General features: G+C 38.7%; 2 protein-coding genes across 2 annotated transcripts; both read left to right on the top strand.

Annotated features, from left to right (window-relative positions):
* The first annotated feature begins 11,688 nt into the window (after nucleotides 1–11,688).
* On the top strand, nucleotides 11,689–13,643 carry LOC128461272 (neurotoxin 3FTx-LK). Its single transcript, XM_053446110.1, has 3 exons — nucleotides 11,689–11,837; nucleotides 12,655–12,765; nucleotides 13,333–13,643. The coding sequence occupies exons 1-3, from the start codon at nucleotides 11,786–11,788 to the stop codon at nucleotides 13,551–13,553; spliced, it is 384 nt and encodes a 127-aa protein (XP_053302085.1). The 5' UTR covers nucleotides 11,689–11,785; the 3' UTR covers nucleotides 13,554–13,643.
* A 158-nt stretch (nucleotides 13,644–13,801) lies between these two features.
* On the top strand, nucleotides 13,802–15,444 carry LOC128461271 (sperm acrosome membrane-associated protein 4). The gene is made up of 3 exons (XM_053446109.1): nucleotides 13,802–13,982; nucleotides 14,633–14,743; nucleotides 15,126–15,444. The coding sequence occupies exons 1-3, from the start codon at nucleotides 13,931–13,933 to the stop codon at nucleotides 15,347–15,349; spliced, it is 387 nt and encodes a 128-aa protein (XP_053302084.1). The 5' UTR covers nucleotides 13,802–13,930; the 3' UTR covers nucleotides 15,350–15,444.
* The last annotated feature ends 221 nt before the right edge of the window (nucleotides 15,445–15,665 follow it).

Raw genomic sequence — 15,665 nt, 5'->3', positions numbered from 1 at the left:
TACTGTCATTTCAGCCATAATAATCAAACAAATGTATGATGTATTAACCAATTTGTGATGGTGTCAAAGCTTTAATAAACATTCTATTCTATTTCCAGTCAATTAATTTATTTCCACTTGCTTTGTTTTGACTCTGTTAATCTGGCGGTGTCAGCAAAAACTATTCTCTTGTTTTGCTGGTTGTACCTTCTTATTCTTCTTTTTTACTCCAACGGTTCTATTAATGTTTTTTTAACCTGTTCTATTTCAGATATTGGTTTCTGACACAATACGTTATTACAATAAACAATGCTGTAATGCAGAGGTCTTCAACAGGGGATCCGCGATCCCTAGGGGGTCCGCGGAGGTACTGCAGTGGGGTCGCAAAATGTTTGGTTGATTAGACAATTTTTTATATTTTTTATAATTTTTGATTTATTTTCTAACCAATTTTTTGTCCACAAATTTGAATGTCTTTAAATACACATTAACATGCATCCAACATATTGAGAGGCTGATTTGACCCTCTGCCTGACAACCTCCATCAGTCCAAGGTTAGATAAGTTGTGTGCTACCCATCAGGGTACGACATCTCACTGATGTGGGAGTATGTGTGCTATCCACAGATTGCTTGAGGATTCACTGTCTCTTCTGCATGTATGTTTAAAATAAAAACATGAATCTGTGAATTACTTTAATAGCTCAGTGTTGTATTCAAGATGTATGTTTATAAATGGCAGTGGCATGGCCAACCTGTACCTAGCACATGTTTAAATTAAAAACATGAATATATGAACCCGTGTTATATTTGAATAGCTTAGTATTGAATGCACAATAACAGGGTAGCTATGTTTATATATGGCACTAGGCCCAGTTTAATATAAAACACAATTTTATACAATATATATATAGTAGGGGGTCCCTGCTCCATCTCTCCATCAGTTTGGGGTCCTTGGCCTGAAAAACGTTGAAGACCCCTGATTTAATTTATTTATTATGATCTGCCCAAATAACTCAAACATAAAATGTCCTAACGCCCTCTACTGGCAGCTGCCACCACACCACAAATATTTCATCTGGCTGCTCCTCTGGCAGCCTGGCTACTCCCATCCATAAAAGGATGTTGCTGTTGTGAGTAAGAATCTACTTCACATCCAAATGACAACACTTGGGGCCTGTTGTACTGTGACCTGTAATTTTAGTGAATGAGCAGTAGGGAGCAGTATAAGGCTGACACTGCACATAGAAGGTCACAGTGTTTGTACAGGGCCACACCTGAAAATCCGAATTCCCTGCTTTCACAATTGACTACGGAGCCCCCCCCCCCCCCCCCCTATCAGGTGATAAAAGAAAAAATATGTGGCCTTAATTTATAATCAATGTCCAAGTGGTTAAGCTTATGATGTCCCTCTGCATGCAGAAAGAGGACGTCCCTACAGAGTGGCTTGTCCCCTCAACAGGAAATACGCTGCTGCGAAGTAAATTAAAATTAAATTAAACTGCCCATTTTACCACAGTTGATATGGTTCCTTGGGGTCTTCATGAAACATATTTTGGTCAAAATACCACAAGGATCATTTATAACAACACGCTTATTACTCTGTCTAAAACAGCCCTCCTCAAAGTGACCTGTTTTGAGTGCCTGTTCCTTAAAAAGCTAATGAGCCATAGCAAAGAGTGGATAAAATATCTAAAGATTATAACATTCATGCAGTCTATTGGACATTATTTTACCTGTTTAACTGTCATTTGACTCACTTCTTTTATAAATCCAATTTCCATAAAGTAGTCACTTGTTTTGCACAAATCATCCAACTAGAAACAAAATACACTGTGATGTTTTATTCAAACAACACAGACCCGGTGTAAAGAAGCAGATGTCTCTTTACCTGAGATGACCCTGTTGTTAGCTGTCTTCTAAACAAACACCAATTTGAAGGGTGTGTTTGATTAACTTGCCCTAAAATTGTGGCCGCCCTAATAACTCAAGATATAATTTGAATCAGGCAAGGATGATAATATAGAAATGATGTAGTGATGATTGCCTCCCTGTACTGTAAAAGTACATGGTTAGGATTTAAATGTATTTTTACTGTAACAATAGAGGGCGCCTATAATCATTACATCATTTTTTTTTACTGCACCTGCTCACGATGGAGTCTTCCCATCTTTTATTCAGAGCCTGTTCTTCACAGAGGTGTGCTGCTGTGTAGAAACAACAGAGATAAACACACCACCAATTATAAGTTGAGTCACTTCTGCTGCAGTGAACAAACAGTCACATGTAATTAACGTGATTGGTTTTACTGTTCCCATGTGTCTTCATCTTCAGACGGCATTAGATTCTCCTCAAGTTGGCCTCAAACAGATTAGGAGATAAATGGGCCCCTGGGCACTGACTGAAAACCACGAGGGCGAGACACACAACAGAGTTCAGACACTTTCCGTCTCACTGTGGTTCATCTGAGTCTTAGGGGTCATTTTGAGGCCTTGTTGTTGTGTCTCTAGATATTTTGAACCTAGCATGTGGTTCTTTTGTGTCATTTTAATTTCTTTCAATGAGAAAGGCTCACCGTTGCTTGGGAGGGGGCATGTTTGCTTTGTGCATATGACACAATGGCATTAAGAATCAAGTTGATCTGGATTTTTACGTTCTTGCCAGCAGCACTAGGTTTGAAAGGGATTTGTGAAAGATGTCAGGCAGCATTCCGGAGCGCTGAAGTCCTGCAAGGTGTGGCACTCTAATCACATGCCACCACAGCTTTCAGACGTATACAACTCTTACAGCGGAATATATTATAATGAGACGCACGGTTATATTTTAGTAGGGGGGGTTGAGCACAAATGACGAGAGGAAGTAATGATTGTCGACGAGTCAATCGTACAGTCTCACTGCACTTAGCTGTTACTTAAGCTCCGTTGTAACCGAAACCAGCTGAACAGGGTGTGTTGCTTAAGTGTCAACGAAAAAAAAAGTTGTGTTATCTTACCAGACTGTGATTTGAAATCTGTTTTTCTCACAACATCAGAGAGGTGTGACTTTTTGAAATGTATATATGTCATGTTTTAGGTGGACTTAGCTATTTGAAGGAGGCCGAACTTTTTAGCTTGTGACCATTTTGTGTCTGTTTAATTTAGTTTCGAGTGTATTTTTCGGAGAAGGTCTGTTTTAGTTTTAATTTGAATCGTGTTAGAAGCCTGGAGACGTAAACAAATCCGGGTCGTATAAACTAGTTGTTTTTGTAAAACCCTTATATTTACAGTGTGATGTATTTGGGGGTTGCAACCAAAAGTACCTGGGGCTTGGGAGCCCTAATGATGATTATTAATGAACTTTTATTGATAAAGCAGTAGCAGTTAAGACGTGCTTCACAATATGCAAGACTGAAAATCAATGAGCAGGTAAACAACTAAAATAAACAACCAAAGAAGAACCCGGAAAGGCTTTCTGCTAGGAGTAGAAGAATGGGCCTTTTCGGACGGTCTGATGTTCTTGGGCAGATCGTTCCAGAGCTTCAGGGCCCTGAAGGCAAAGGCCCCGTCCCCTACACTAAGGGCTAAAATATGATCTGGAGCCAGGCCACACACACACACACACACACACACACACACACAAAGCAAAGCAAACCAGGAGTCGGTGTAAAGAGGCTCAAACAGGTGTGATATGATAAACAGTGGATACGAGCGTTAACTGACTTCTTCCGATGTTGCAGGAGCCAAACATTTTACTTATTTAGTTTTTTAACGTGAAAACCGTCTGATCCGACCTCAAACGTCACGAGTTTGTAAACTTTTTCCAGACGAGTATTTGTGCGATGACTTCATTGTGTACATTCAACACAACTTCCACTCATGCGACTGTGACGCTGAAACTGGTGCGACAGGTTTTTCAAATAGAAGTTTCTATAGAATTCAATGTAGTCACAGCACGTGTCCCCTCCCCAGCGCAGACTGGGAAACTCCACATATCCACCATGAGGCTTGGTGTCACGATGGCAACAGAGAGCAGCTCCTTTTCTTTTAATCTTGAATCTTTTTTATGTATTTTTTAAATCAATGTGCAGTTGATCACTTAATTCCCAGGGATGGTTTGGGCGTTCTTCTCTAAGGTTACATTAATCAACAGAAACCTTTGTCAAAACCAGTTCTGAACAAAAACAATTGAATTCCGGTGAATGGAAAAACCTGCCCATTGTTAACAAGAGGCAGGGAGTTTGTCTTTACCAGTGTTTGAGCAACAAATGTTTGTTTGCGCCACTGGGACTAAATGCCAGTGAACAACTCAGTATTTCAACTTTCTAGGTAATAATTACGAGGGAACTGAACCTTTTAGTTTTAGGCGGAAATACATGTGTCTGTGACAAATGATTCCTAAGTGAACTTTTGGGAGTTACTTAAAGAGGCGGCTGACAAAGTGCTGGAAACACCTGACTCATTTATCGGCCTTGCCATGACTCACCAATTGTCTTGGACAATAAAGGACAAGATGTTCAGAGAGTCTGAGAACAAACACGTTGGTTTTGTCTCCCCTGAAGTCAAAATATTTGATTGATCACATCGTGCCTGTAGTTCTTCAGAGATTTAATAACTCAACACTCAAGAAGAATCATACACTTGTTTGATTGGTTTGTCCTTAAATGTGCCGTGATTTAGAAATGTAACTTTTGAATATTAGGGTTTGTAAGAGACAAACTTTAAAGAGTGGTCAAAATGAAAGGAGCAAGTAAAGTTTGTCTCCAACATGAGTCAAAAACGCTAGAAAAGATTATGTACACTTAACTTACACTTCCCAAAATGCAGCTTTGGTGAATGCCCATGGACAATCGCAATAGTCATTTACATTTAAGGTCTGAAGTGTGGTCCGACTTGATTTGTTTGCATTGATGTTGATGGATGATGAATTTGCATTATCCACAGTACAAAAGAAATAAGCTAACCCCAGCACCAATAATGCAAAGCACTAGAAATAAAATCCCAAGAAGATCAATAGCCACTTTATACACCTTTCCAAACGTCACATGTGAGAAGCTGCTTCCTGTCTTGAAGATCCCCCATGATTATTGCCTGTGTTAAAACATGAGCACACTAATTATACTTTTCTGTTTTTTCTCCTTTCCTGTTTTTTTTAATCAGGCCAAGCTCTGGATTGCTACAAATGCAATCTAGGCTTGTGGGGCAAGTGCGTAACCCGTACAGTCGATTGTGGCACCGGAGAGTAATGCTTCAGTGGTGTTGGGACGGCAAACATTCTCATGGGACAACGTTCATCTCAACAAGTTCCATAAAAACTCTAGAAACCAAACCAGTTGCATTTTCAAAATAAAATACTAGAAATGCCAGAAAAAGGAAATAGTTGACATAGTTAGCTAAACAGTTCTTCGGCAAATGTCCTCATGAGCAGATAAATAACCTCAGATTAATCTAAATGAACATCAGCTGAAAGTATAAACACACACACTGTTATGTTGGATTTATCAGGCATGAGAGATCGACCTCTTTTCATCCTGAGGAATGAATTTAAGTGTTTTTTTTAGATGATTATTGAGATTATAAATGTTTAACTACGCTCAAAATAGATAAACACTGAGTATCTAACTTGTAGGGGTTACATCCTTATCATTCTTCAGTCTGACAGGTTGGAAAGTAATGCACATCAAAGCTACTCATTCATAGCATTTCACTGTCTGTTTACAAACTGGAGTTTAAGATTAGGGCTTCATTACAACGTAAATGTACAGTAAACATGAGGTTGTCCAGTGAGAAATGGACAATTCATTCTTTTTTTATTGGATTCAATTAAAATCACTCATTTAGATCAAAGCTCCTAAGTTAGTTTTTCCAAATACAGCCATTCGTTTATTTTGTATGTGATATGATTTGAACATGAGTTTGCAATCTTAAAATGTCAAATAAAATAGTTATGTTAAAGACATTTGAGACATTGCAGTTAAAATAGTTTATTTTAAATCACAGGTCTATAAAACCTTTGTCATTAAATAAATGCTCAGTGATTTAAAATGCCTTTTTTGTAATCTCAAATATAAGATTATTTTATTTTAGTCTTAAACAATGTGAACACTTGATTACTTCATTCCACCCTCTAGTTTATCAGTAGTTTAGAGCGGACTTTGGTTCTGCTGTGTGGTCAGACTTGACTTGTCAGTGACAGTCGATGGATGATCCACTGTTATAAAGAAGTGGAGAATCTACAAAAAACTTTAAAACATGTAAATCATGAACGCTTTGAAGAAAGAAATTCTCTGCAGATATGATCATTTATAAAGTATTTGCTGTCTCTGTAGTTCTTAAACGCTGAATAGGGGAGATTTAAAGTTGTGTAACTTTATTTTATGTCGTCATTCAAACGTAGTTTAGCACCGGCAAACTAAAACAGGAGCAACGAGGTCTTCAACAACTTACCAGTGCATTCCTCTGAGTGTGCAACCTCAGGCCGCCGTGTCAAACACAATGAACACAGAGCCGGCGGCTCAGCCTGGCCCTCGCCACCGTCACTGCTCTGCTCATTGCCCAAGTCCTGGTTTGACAGAAGATTCAGGGGATAATAGATCACACCAACCACATACACACGCATAAACACACACATTTCATATTGTACACACACAATCACTACCAGGGTTAAATTGAATTAAAAAATGTGGTTTTATAACGTGATTGTTTTTCTTCTCTTCACACACTCTGTCTTTACTGTTCTCCAGGTTCTTGTTCATTTAACACTAATGCTTGTCCGTTAAAATTAACTTTCCTATTTTCCGATCTTCCTTGTATCAGCCTTCATTTCTCTGTAAGAGATTTAAATGTAACATCAAAGAATTTAAAGTGAAAAATAATGTTACTCTGATGTGAATTTATGATTTGTTAACAATTTATGATGTCAAAGCTTTATTAAACATTTTTATTTTTAGTCATTTCATCTGCTTTGTCTTCACTCCATAAATCTGGCAGTTTCAGTGAAAATTATTCTCTTGTTTTGCTGTTTTTACTCCAATGGCTCCATTAATGTGTTTTACTGAAATGTAACTGAGATTGAACCAATTTTCGACCAAAAAAGAAGCATGTATGTCTGAATGTTTTCTGTGAAGCTGTATATGTTAACAATTTGAAGAATGAACTAAACGCCTAAATGTGGTAAAACACTACTTCCTCTGTGGTTTTACTGTGATTGTTGGTATCGGATCAGTTCCATCCTGCAGGAACAGCAGGTTATTCAGGTTTCAGTGCACCCCCCCAGAGACAAGTTCAGGTTTTGGCCCAGATCGGGACATTCTCGATTATGAAGGGAACGAGTAGAGCCGTCTGCAAACAAAAGAACTCTTAAGCAGATTAGTGGGTTGGTTGAATTGGGTTGGTCTCCAATGAATTGTTTCCAAAGTCAAGTATGTTTTGGCTTTGTTGGTTTATTGAGGCTTCAATGATATTAAAGTCTAGAGATACCCAAGAGAGAAATATCTATAGTGTGAACAAACTAGTTTTAACTTAACAAATAATAAAATATAAAAATGTGATTGATTGAAATAGTTTAACAGTTTCCTGACTCAACATCATTTTTTTGCCATATTTCAAAATTAAGCAGTGAGTCAATCGAGAAATGAAAAAAATATAAACTCGCGCTCATCCTTCAATAACTTGTTCTACGAAAGGTGCACTTTGTTCACCTCTTGGCAATGCAAGCAATGCCTGCGCATCCTTTCCATTCCTTAGCTCTGAGTAACTCTTGCCTCGAGGGGAAGGTAGAGACAGAAGACTTGAAAATCCCCAACTTGTCCCCTCCCAGATGACATCCTATAAATGTGAGGCCTCGCAGAGCAGGCTCATCAGTTCTTACTCCTCAAAGGATCCAAGCAGCTACAAGCTTCTCTGAACAAGGATTTGTTTCCCCGCTCAAACTCAGGACCAAACCAACCTACTAAGATGGCCAGGATCGTACTCGGACTCGTTGCAGTTATTGCATGCTTCATGCTGGGTGAGACTAATCAATCAATGTTATCACTGGTTAAGATTTGTGTACAATTTACCTTATGGACAAATTATCTGGAAATGGTTTGGTTAGATTTTGGTCAGTAAAATCGTACAAAAATACAGAAATTTCTCAATTTTATTCAGGTTTGTCTGTCAGATTATACAAATTTATAGTTTATAATGGTGTCGCGCTGGTACATAGCATGTAGTTTAACTTGTAAGTGTCAAGACGTCATTCCCTTCAAAAAAATCTGCTTTCATCGCAACGTAACCAACAGTTTTCATACGGACTTTTACTGCGTAAGAAATTAGCTCAATTAAAAAAAACGGTTTAGGGCAGGTAAATATAAGATTTGCGGATTTCAATTCTGTGAGAAAATTTACCTGAAATGACTTACTTCAATCTTAATTTAAAAAAAAATTCTTTAATAAAATCAACCGAGTATTTACTTTAAATCCAACTGTACATCCCTGTTCTGTGAAACCGCACCGCTGATTGACAAGGCGATCGTTTGATTTGTCAGCGAGAATTGGATTTTTTTCGATGCTCATCTGGGCGGGGTCTAACAACTTCATCTTGTGCCCCAGTGCAGGGTGGGGCGCACCAAATTTGGGAAATGTTTAGAAAGATTGGGCCACAAAATATTCATGCTGAAGAATAAACTAAATCTATTGAATCACCATAGATAAAGTGATGTTTCGATGATTCATTGACAATTTTTCTGTTCAAACTTCTGTGGAGATTGTAAAAAAACAAACAATCAAATTTACTAAATTTGAAATACATCTAACTCTTGTGCTTTTTTATACTTGTGTGTTTCAGTGGACTCGCTCACCTGCAAAAAATGCTCCTTGAGCGTTTTTGGCTTCTGCCTCAACTCCGACACAGTGACCTGCGATACCAACGTGACCAATTGCTTCACTGGAAAAGCCAGTAAGTCAACTCAGAATTACCAAATGCTCACACCCTTTCCCTTCAAACATCACACAGCAGCACAGGCTTCATTCACCTCAGTCCTTCTCAAACACTGTTACGCCCAGACACACAGATCCAACAGCCTACCCCAGTGCTCCCAGCTGCCGAAACAGTATCACACGTGACCAGATGCTGATACTGTAACTCATGGTCGCTGTACCAGTGGAAAATAACTTATTTTCCTGAACACAAGTTTTAAGAAATATATTGTACATGGTCAAGAAGTCAAAATAAAAGGATTCATTTGAGTTTCAGTGTTGGACAAAACTTGTATTTCCAGTTTTGAGTGTTTCATTTGACTTTAGTTCAATTTAAGAAGTAAAATAAGGAAGTAAAGAATACTTCTACTTTTACAGATCTTAAAAGCATATCTTATGTTGAATCTGCACCATTGTGTTTAAGATACAATAAACTACAGCATTTTAAGTGAACTTGGTGCGACAAAAAGTGACGAGCAGTGTAAAGTCTAATAAACCAGAACTTTAACACTTTAATGTGAAATATTTGTTTCCAACTCTGTTTTTCTGCTCAGTCTAACACAAACCATTTCTCTCTGCAGCTTTCCCATCAGTCCCAAGCTTTTCAGGCTTCAATTCCCAGGGCTGCCTTGCTTTGGCTGAAAACGCTGGTTGCAACAAGACCACGAACGATACCCTGCTGGGCTTCGAATACAAAGTACAACTCGATTGTTGCACCTCAGACGAATGCAACCCCGTCAATACCAGCGACGCCCCAGTCACCAAGCTGACCTTCACCGCCGCCATTGCTGCAGCACTCCTGGCCTCCGTGTGTGGAAGCATGCAGTAAAATGTCGTGTCCCAACCAACTGACAGCAGCAGCCCCCCTGCTACTGAGCCTACCATTCTATTTCTCATAATTCACCTCTTGTAATGTCAGTTTTTTGGGGTGTACAATGACATTAGATACAGTCAACATCATGGAGGTTGATCAATGGAATGAAAACATTGTGTTGAGCATTGAGTATGTCGACCTGCCATGTTGTTGTTCTGCTTTTGTTTATTTTAATCAGTGCATTTATTTATCGTTTCACTAAATTGTTTCTTGTTGTACTAAACAGGGATTGTTGAAATAAACAAAATCACAGATACTTCCGCTGCTTGTTCCTTCTTTTACATAACGACGATATTGATCATTGTCATCTTCATCTTCATCACTTCTCTTTGATTATGGATTTACCATTGGATAGATGGAGAACTTCAGTTACTTAAATGAAAAGCTTCAGATGCTGTATATCAGTTAGGCAATAGTAATGTTCTATATTGTCATTATGCCATTAGATCATAACGTAATTTATGCCAAATGACGATGATTGCTTTATCCAAACAAGCCATGGATCGTGCATCCCTTGGAATTAGAATGGCAGCCAGTGGAGCACATGACACCACCAATGCCCAGGGGTCTCCTCAAATTCAATCAAGCTGCAAACATTTTTCACACATTCATAGATATCAGCTGTCGAAACATGCCAGGGAATATGTCAAAAAAACAATATTTAATAAAACCCTATCTCACAATGTTTGTTGATCCTCCCCCTGATCCAGATCCACACAAACATTTTACTTCTTCTTTCTTGGTCCATATTACATTTTTCCACAGAGTTTGATGCTGATCGGTCCGGTTGTTTTTGTGTAATCTTGCTTACAAACCAACCAACACAAAAGTCGACAATGGTGAAAACATATGTCCATGATCACTTTTCATATATTTCGGAACATCCTTCCACATTTTCTAAATCGTATTGACTCTTATTTCTGTGCATATTCAACAAAAAGTGTTATTAGAGCAGAACTGTACAATAATTAAGATTAGAAACATTAATTATATTGATGATATTGGCAAAATTCAAGCATCAGTTCACCCAAACTGCTTTTGTTTTTGTAGGATTGATTTTTGTAACGCCACAAAACAAATTTCATCCGGCTGTAGATAATCAGAGAGGAGCCAGTAATCTCAGAATCTCTAAACTCGAGCTTTCCTCAAAGTCAAACATTATGTATCTTGTACTGAACCACATTTCAGATTAGGCCTCCACAGCCAGAGTTCACCTTGAGAGGTTATTAAACAAAGTCTTGATGTTTACCTTGTGATTACATGAGGCTCTTGTTTGATAAAGGTTAAACTAAAAGGAAATTCATGGGTATTTATTTAAATGAGTCAAATTGTTTTCCAGTTTTTATTCCTGTTAAATAGTTTGTATGTTGAAATTCTGCAAAAATAAAAAGCCAAAAGTCGGCAGTGGAGTGAAAACATGAATCTCATAATATTGTTTTGAACGCACAGCTTCAGTTATCCTTTTTTATTTCTCCATTTTGACTCTATCTTACGCTCGCTTGACTTTTGATTTGGATCGTTTTGGTGCCAAAGTAGAGAAAGAATTCCTATGTTTGGAAATGTGTATGTACATTATGTAAAGGGAGAGTCTCCTCACAAATACTCATCATTGACTGAAGCTTTGTCCCCTTTTGCAATCGAATGCTTTTGAAAATTGTGATATTAGTTTCACAAACAAAGACATTAAAGAGACCATCGGTCACCTGTTTTTCTCTTTGTTTGGTTTTCATAGCTCTCGTGATAAACCACCCTCTGAGTTCATTACGCCATAGGTTTGACAAAAGAACATCAGAGGCAACGACCTTTTGTAATCTTATTTAATGAACAATCTGAGATCCCGGCAGCACCTGGGACATAAAACCAGTTGACCAGCGCTGGTGAAGCCCACTTGAACACCTCCTCAGACTGGGACAGTTGGATTATTGAGTCTCTTTGACCACCGAGGATATCTGTGTTCGTGCTGATAAATTCTTGATAAAAACACATGTGTGTAAGAGCAAAATGAGGAAGCTGCTTCTGGTCTGCACGGTATTTATGGCGATGTTTGTTACAGGTAGGCCTTGTAGTCTCTGTGTTTTTACTGAAGTGATCAGAACATTTTAACCTGAAGATGAGTTGAATTAATGTTAGTTAAATATTTACAATATCGAATGAGAACACAATAGTCTATTCCACCAACATCTGCATGAAGTTTTCTTTATTTTTCTCGATGGATGGAAAGAAAGAAAAAGACGGGGGGTGGATAGATAGATAAATAGATAGATAGATAGATAGATAGATAGATAGATAGATAGATAGATAGATAGATAGATAGATAGATAGATAGATAGATAGATAGATAGATAGGTTTATTGTGAAGAAGCTTGTCAGCGAGGGGATATTTTGAACAACTCAACCTGTTCTTGTCAACCTGAGAGATCTTTTCCAGACATTTCTATCTGGGTTTTTCCCAGTTTACTGATCATAGTTACAATGTGTGAACAAAGTTTTTTCTAGAATGATGTATATCAATCAGTCACATTATACAACAAACTGAAAAAACTCATGTTGAGATGCAAATCAGTGTTGCCAGCTGAGAAATATTGAATTATCGTACAAGAAGATTTAAAATGATCGTATTAGCTGAAGATTACAACTGATAATAGTCAGTGTCACAAAATGTTGGCATTATTGATCCTATATTGTACAAATATGATAACTATCACACATCTATGTTGACAACTTTGATGACATTGAAAATAATGATGAGAAGATTTTTAAAAAAAAGGTGCGGCTTCCTGAGTTGTTTGTATAACTCATAAGAAAAGAGCCTGTTCTCCTTCTCTTCATCGGCCCATCCCTCTCCTAATAGCTCTTTATTATTCTGCCAGGTGAGACCCTGACCTGTCAAACCTGCAGAGTGGGGTTTGTAGGGAAATGTATGTTCGGCTCCACGGAAACCTGCAGTGACTCTGAGCCCAACTGCTTCCGCGGAAACCTGGGTGAGTGACACTTTGACAGTCCAATAAGACCAGCAGAAAAAAAATTTAAAGGCTGAGGAAAGATGTGTGTGTGTGTGAGTGTGCGTGTGTGTATGTCTGTGTGTGTTTGTCTCCACCCAGCTGAGTTTGGGACACTTACATGAGCTCATACGGTGCTGGAGTTGAAAAACCTGCCCGACAGTTCAGGTAGAGGTGTGGCTGCAGGACACCCGACAAACCTGTTCAGTCCCATGATGTTTTCAAAGACCTCTGTCGGCCCTTATCCTCTAAAGCTCTCTTGTCTTTTCCAATTTGACATCTTTGCATTTGACATTGACAAGATTTTTTACTTAGGTATTTGTGACCTTTTTGTTTTTTTAGGTTTGTGTCTGTCGTGCGTTACAATCGTCATCAACATGCAAACCCGATCACTGTTCATTTTCCTGCTGTATTCTCACATTAGCTCCAGTTGTCAAGACATTTTACCAGCCGGCCGTCTGGACTGTCAGACACTCAGTTATAATAGATAGGTACATCTTTTTAAATTAAAGCAATGTCTTCCTTTTTGATCTCCTTCTCCCATTCCAGCCTTCAACGTCAGCAGTCTGGTGATGCTGCAGACTCAAGGCTGCCTGAACTCTACCCTCTGCAACCGGACTGAAGTGGGAACTCTCCTGACCGTCGGCTACACTGTCACCAAGACATGCTGCAGCACCGACCTCTGTAACGGTGCCTCGTCCATCCAGCTCCCTCTCTCTGCTGCTTTGGTCGCCGCCCTAATGGTTGTTTGGAGCAACTGCCTCCTTTAAAACTAAAATGAACAAGAATTACAAGCAGGATCTTCCGTCTTGAAAAATCTTTACATCTTCATCCATATGGGAAACAAGTGACTGCATGAAACCTTTTACTGCATGTTAATAACTGAGACGGATGAATAAAGCTGTTTTAAATACTCTAGTGACTCTGGGAGTTATTTTTTTCTCGTATGTTAGGAAACTTTGTGCTGTGAGGAATCTTTTCAGTATTTGTTGGGGACCTCCTCTTCACCGTCCTGGAACACAAAACCTGACGAACCTCATTCTTGCAGGTTGTTTCACCATTGACTCCGTCTCATCACTTTTTCTGTAGCTCACTTGACGAAGCCTGAGGTATTCAGAACTGTTAAGAACTTGTAAGCCCAGGAATCATGAACACCTTTTTGAAAGCTGTGACCTTTCTGAGTGCCGTCATTGCAGTGGGTAAGTTCAACTTCTCTGACTGTGCAGATTTAAACCGTCTTCACTCACTGAGGCAATAATCCAAATTCTTTCTGTGTGACCAGGCGGATGGAGGATTTGTACCTTCCTGGATAGTTCTCTTTCTGTTTTTGTGTCATAAATGTCCTTAATTCAAAATCCTTCCTATATGAGTGTCTGTGTATAACATTAACCAACACTCTACTTACAGGAGAGATGACTTTGAATGGACCCAGGTTCATTACCAGGGACAAATAGAGATGAAGGTTAATGAACATGTTCACTGCTTGATAAGTCTCAGGTGGTTTCATTGCATTGCAGCTTAATGACATCGAGTCCGGGAACATGTAACTTGTTTATCTGTAACTGCCACGGAGCTAAGTCCTGTTCTGAATTAAAACACATTATGAGACTTGTTTAAAAGCTAAATAAACAATTTGCAGATATTCTTGCTTCCTTGTAGAATTGAAAAAATGAAAAAAGAAAATGTCCTGGTTTGCAGATGAATCATTTTAAAATTATGACAAGTAAAAATACAAATGCCCAAGATAACCAAGATGCCAAGTAAATTATGATATATTCATCATTATATCCAGATTTCCTGGTACTTGTGGACTCTTATCTTTTCCTTTTCCTTTCTTTTCAATAAACAGCACATGGGGTCACCTGCCGTCAGTGTCCTGTAGGTGTGTTGGGGATATGCCTGTTTGGTAGCGACGTCACATGTGACAATGCGACTCAGAGCTGTTATAGTGGAGAAGCACGTAAGGAAACATTTACAACACAGATGGACATAGAGATTTTAAATACAGAAATGTAAAGTAGTGTACAAAAATGTAAAGGAAAACAAATAGGGACATTTGGTTAAAATCCACTTTTGCCTGAGTATCTCTGCAACTATTATGCCATTTATCAGCCTTTCAAAGTCTTATTTAAGCTTTAGTTATAGCTGTATCACACGTTTACCTTTTAAATTAATAAACATTTCATGTGAATAGTTGTAATCAACATATATATATATATATGATAGATAATACTGCATGTGTAGTTTAGCTGTACCTGAAAATAATAACAAATATTATTATAATTATTACAACAATACAGTTTTTCACATTCATCTCCATCCTTCTGTTTCCAACCCTCCAGAGTTCAATGCCACCGGGTCGCTCACCCTGCACACCCGCGGCTGCCTGGACTCAGACCTGTGTGGGAAGACACTGACCGGCACCATCCTTGGTGCTGGGTACAGCAGCAGTTTCCAGTGTTGCACCACAACTCTGTGTAATGGAGCCTCCTCTGTCCAGTTCTCTCTGACCCTGGCCCTGTGTGGCGTCCTCCTGTCCTCTCTCTGGGGCACCTGGGACTTCTAGTTTTGCATGATCCGACCCCTGTGTCTACTGTTGTTGATTTTGACTGTTTGTATTAATCATTTCAATTAAAATCCAAGAATCATCATTAAAAAATATTATGCTGTGTGAGTGTAATTGAATATTATTGAAGTCTCCCTCCAGTATTTTGTTTGCACGAGCTTGATGGATTTGAATTCAGCCAGCACCAACAGTCAACGAGTCAAATCATGATGAGGTCAGGGATATGGTGGAGCCTCAGTACCGAGGTCCCGACATAAATATATTTTAATAAACCAAACTTATCAGAAAAATGTACCTTTCTTTGTGGTAATCTGAT

Source organism: Pleuronectes platessa, chromosome 18, assembly GCF_947347685.1.
Source record: "Pleuronectes platessa chromosome 18, fPlePla1.1, whole genome shotgun sequence".
Lineage (NCBI taxonomy): Eukaryota > Metazoa > Chordata > Actinopteri > Pleuronectiformes > Pleuronectidae > Pleuronectes > Pleuronectes platessa.
Note: the sequence above shows the minus strand (reverse complement) of the source record. Positions and strands in the feature narration are given on the sequence as shown.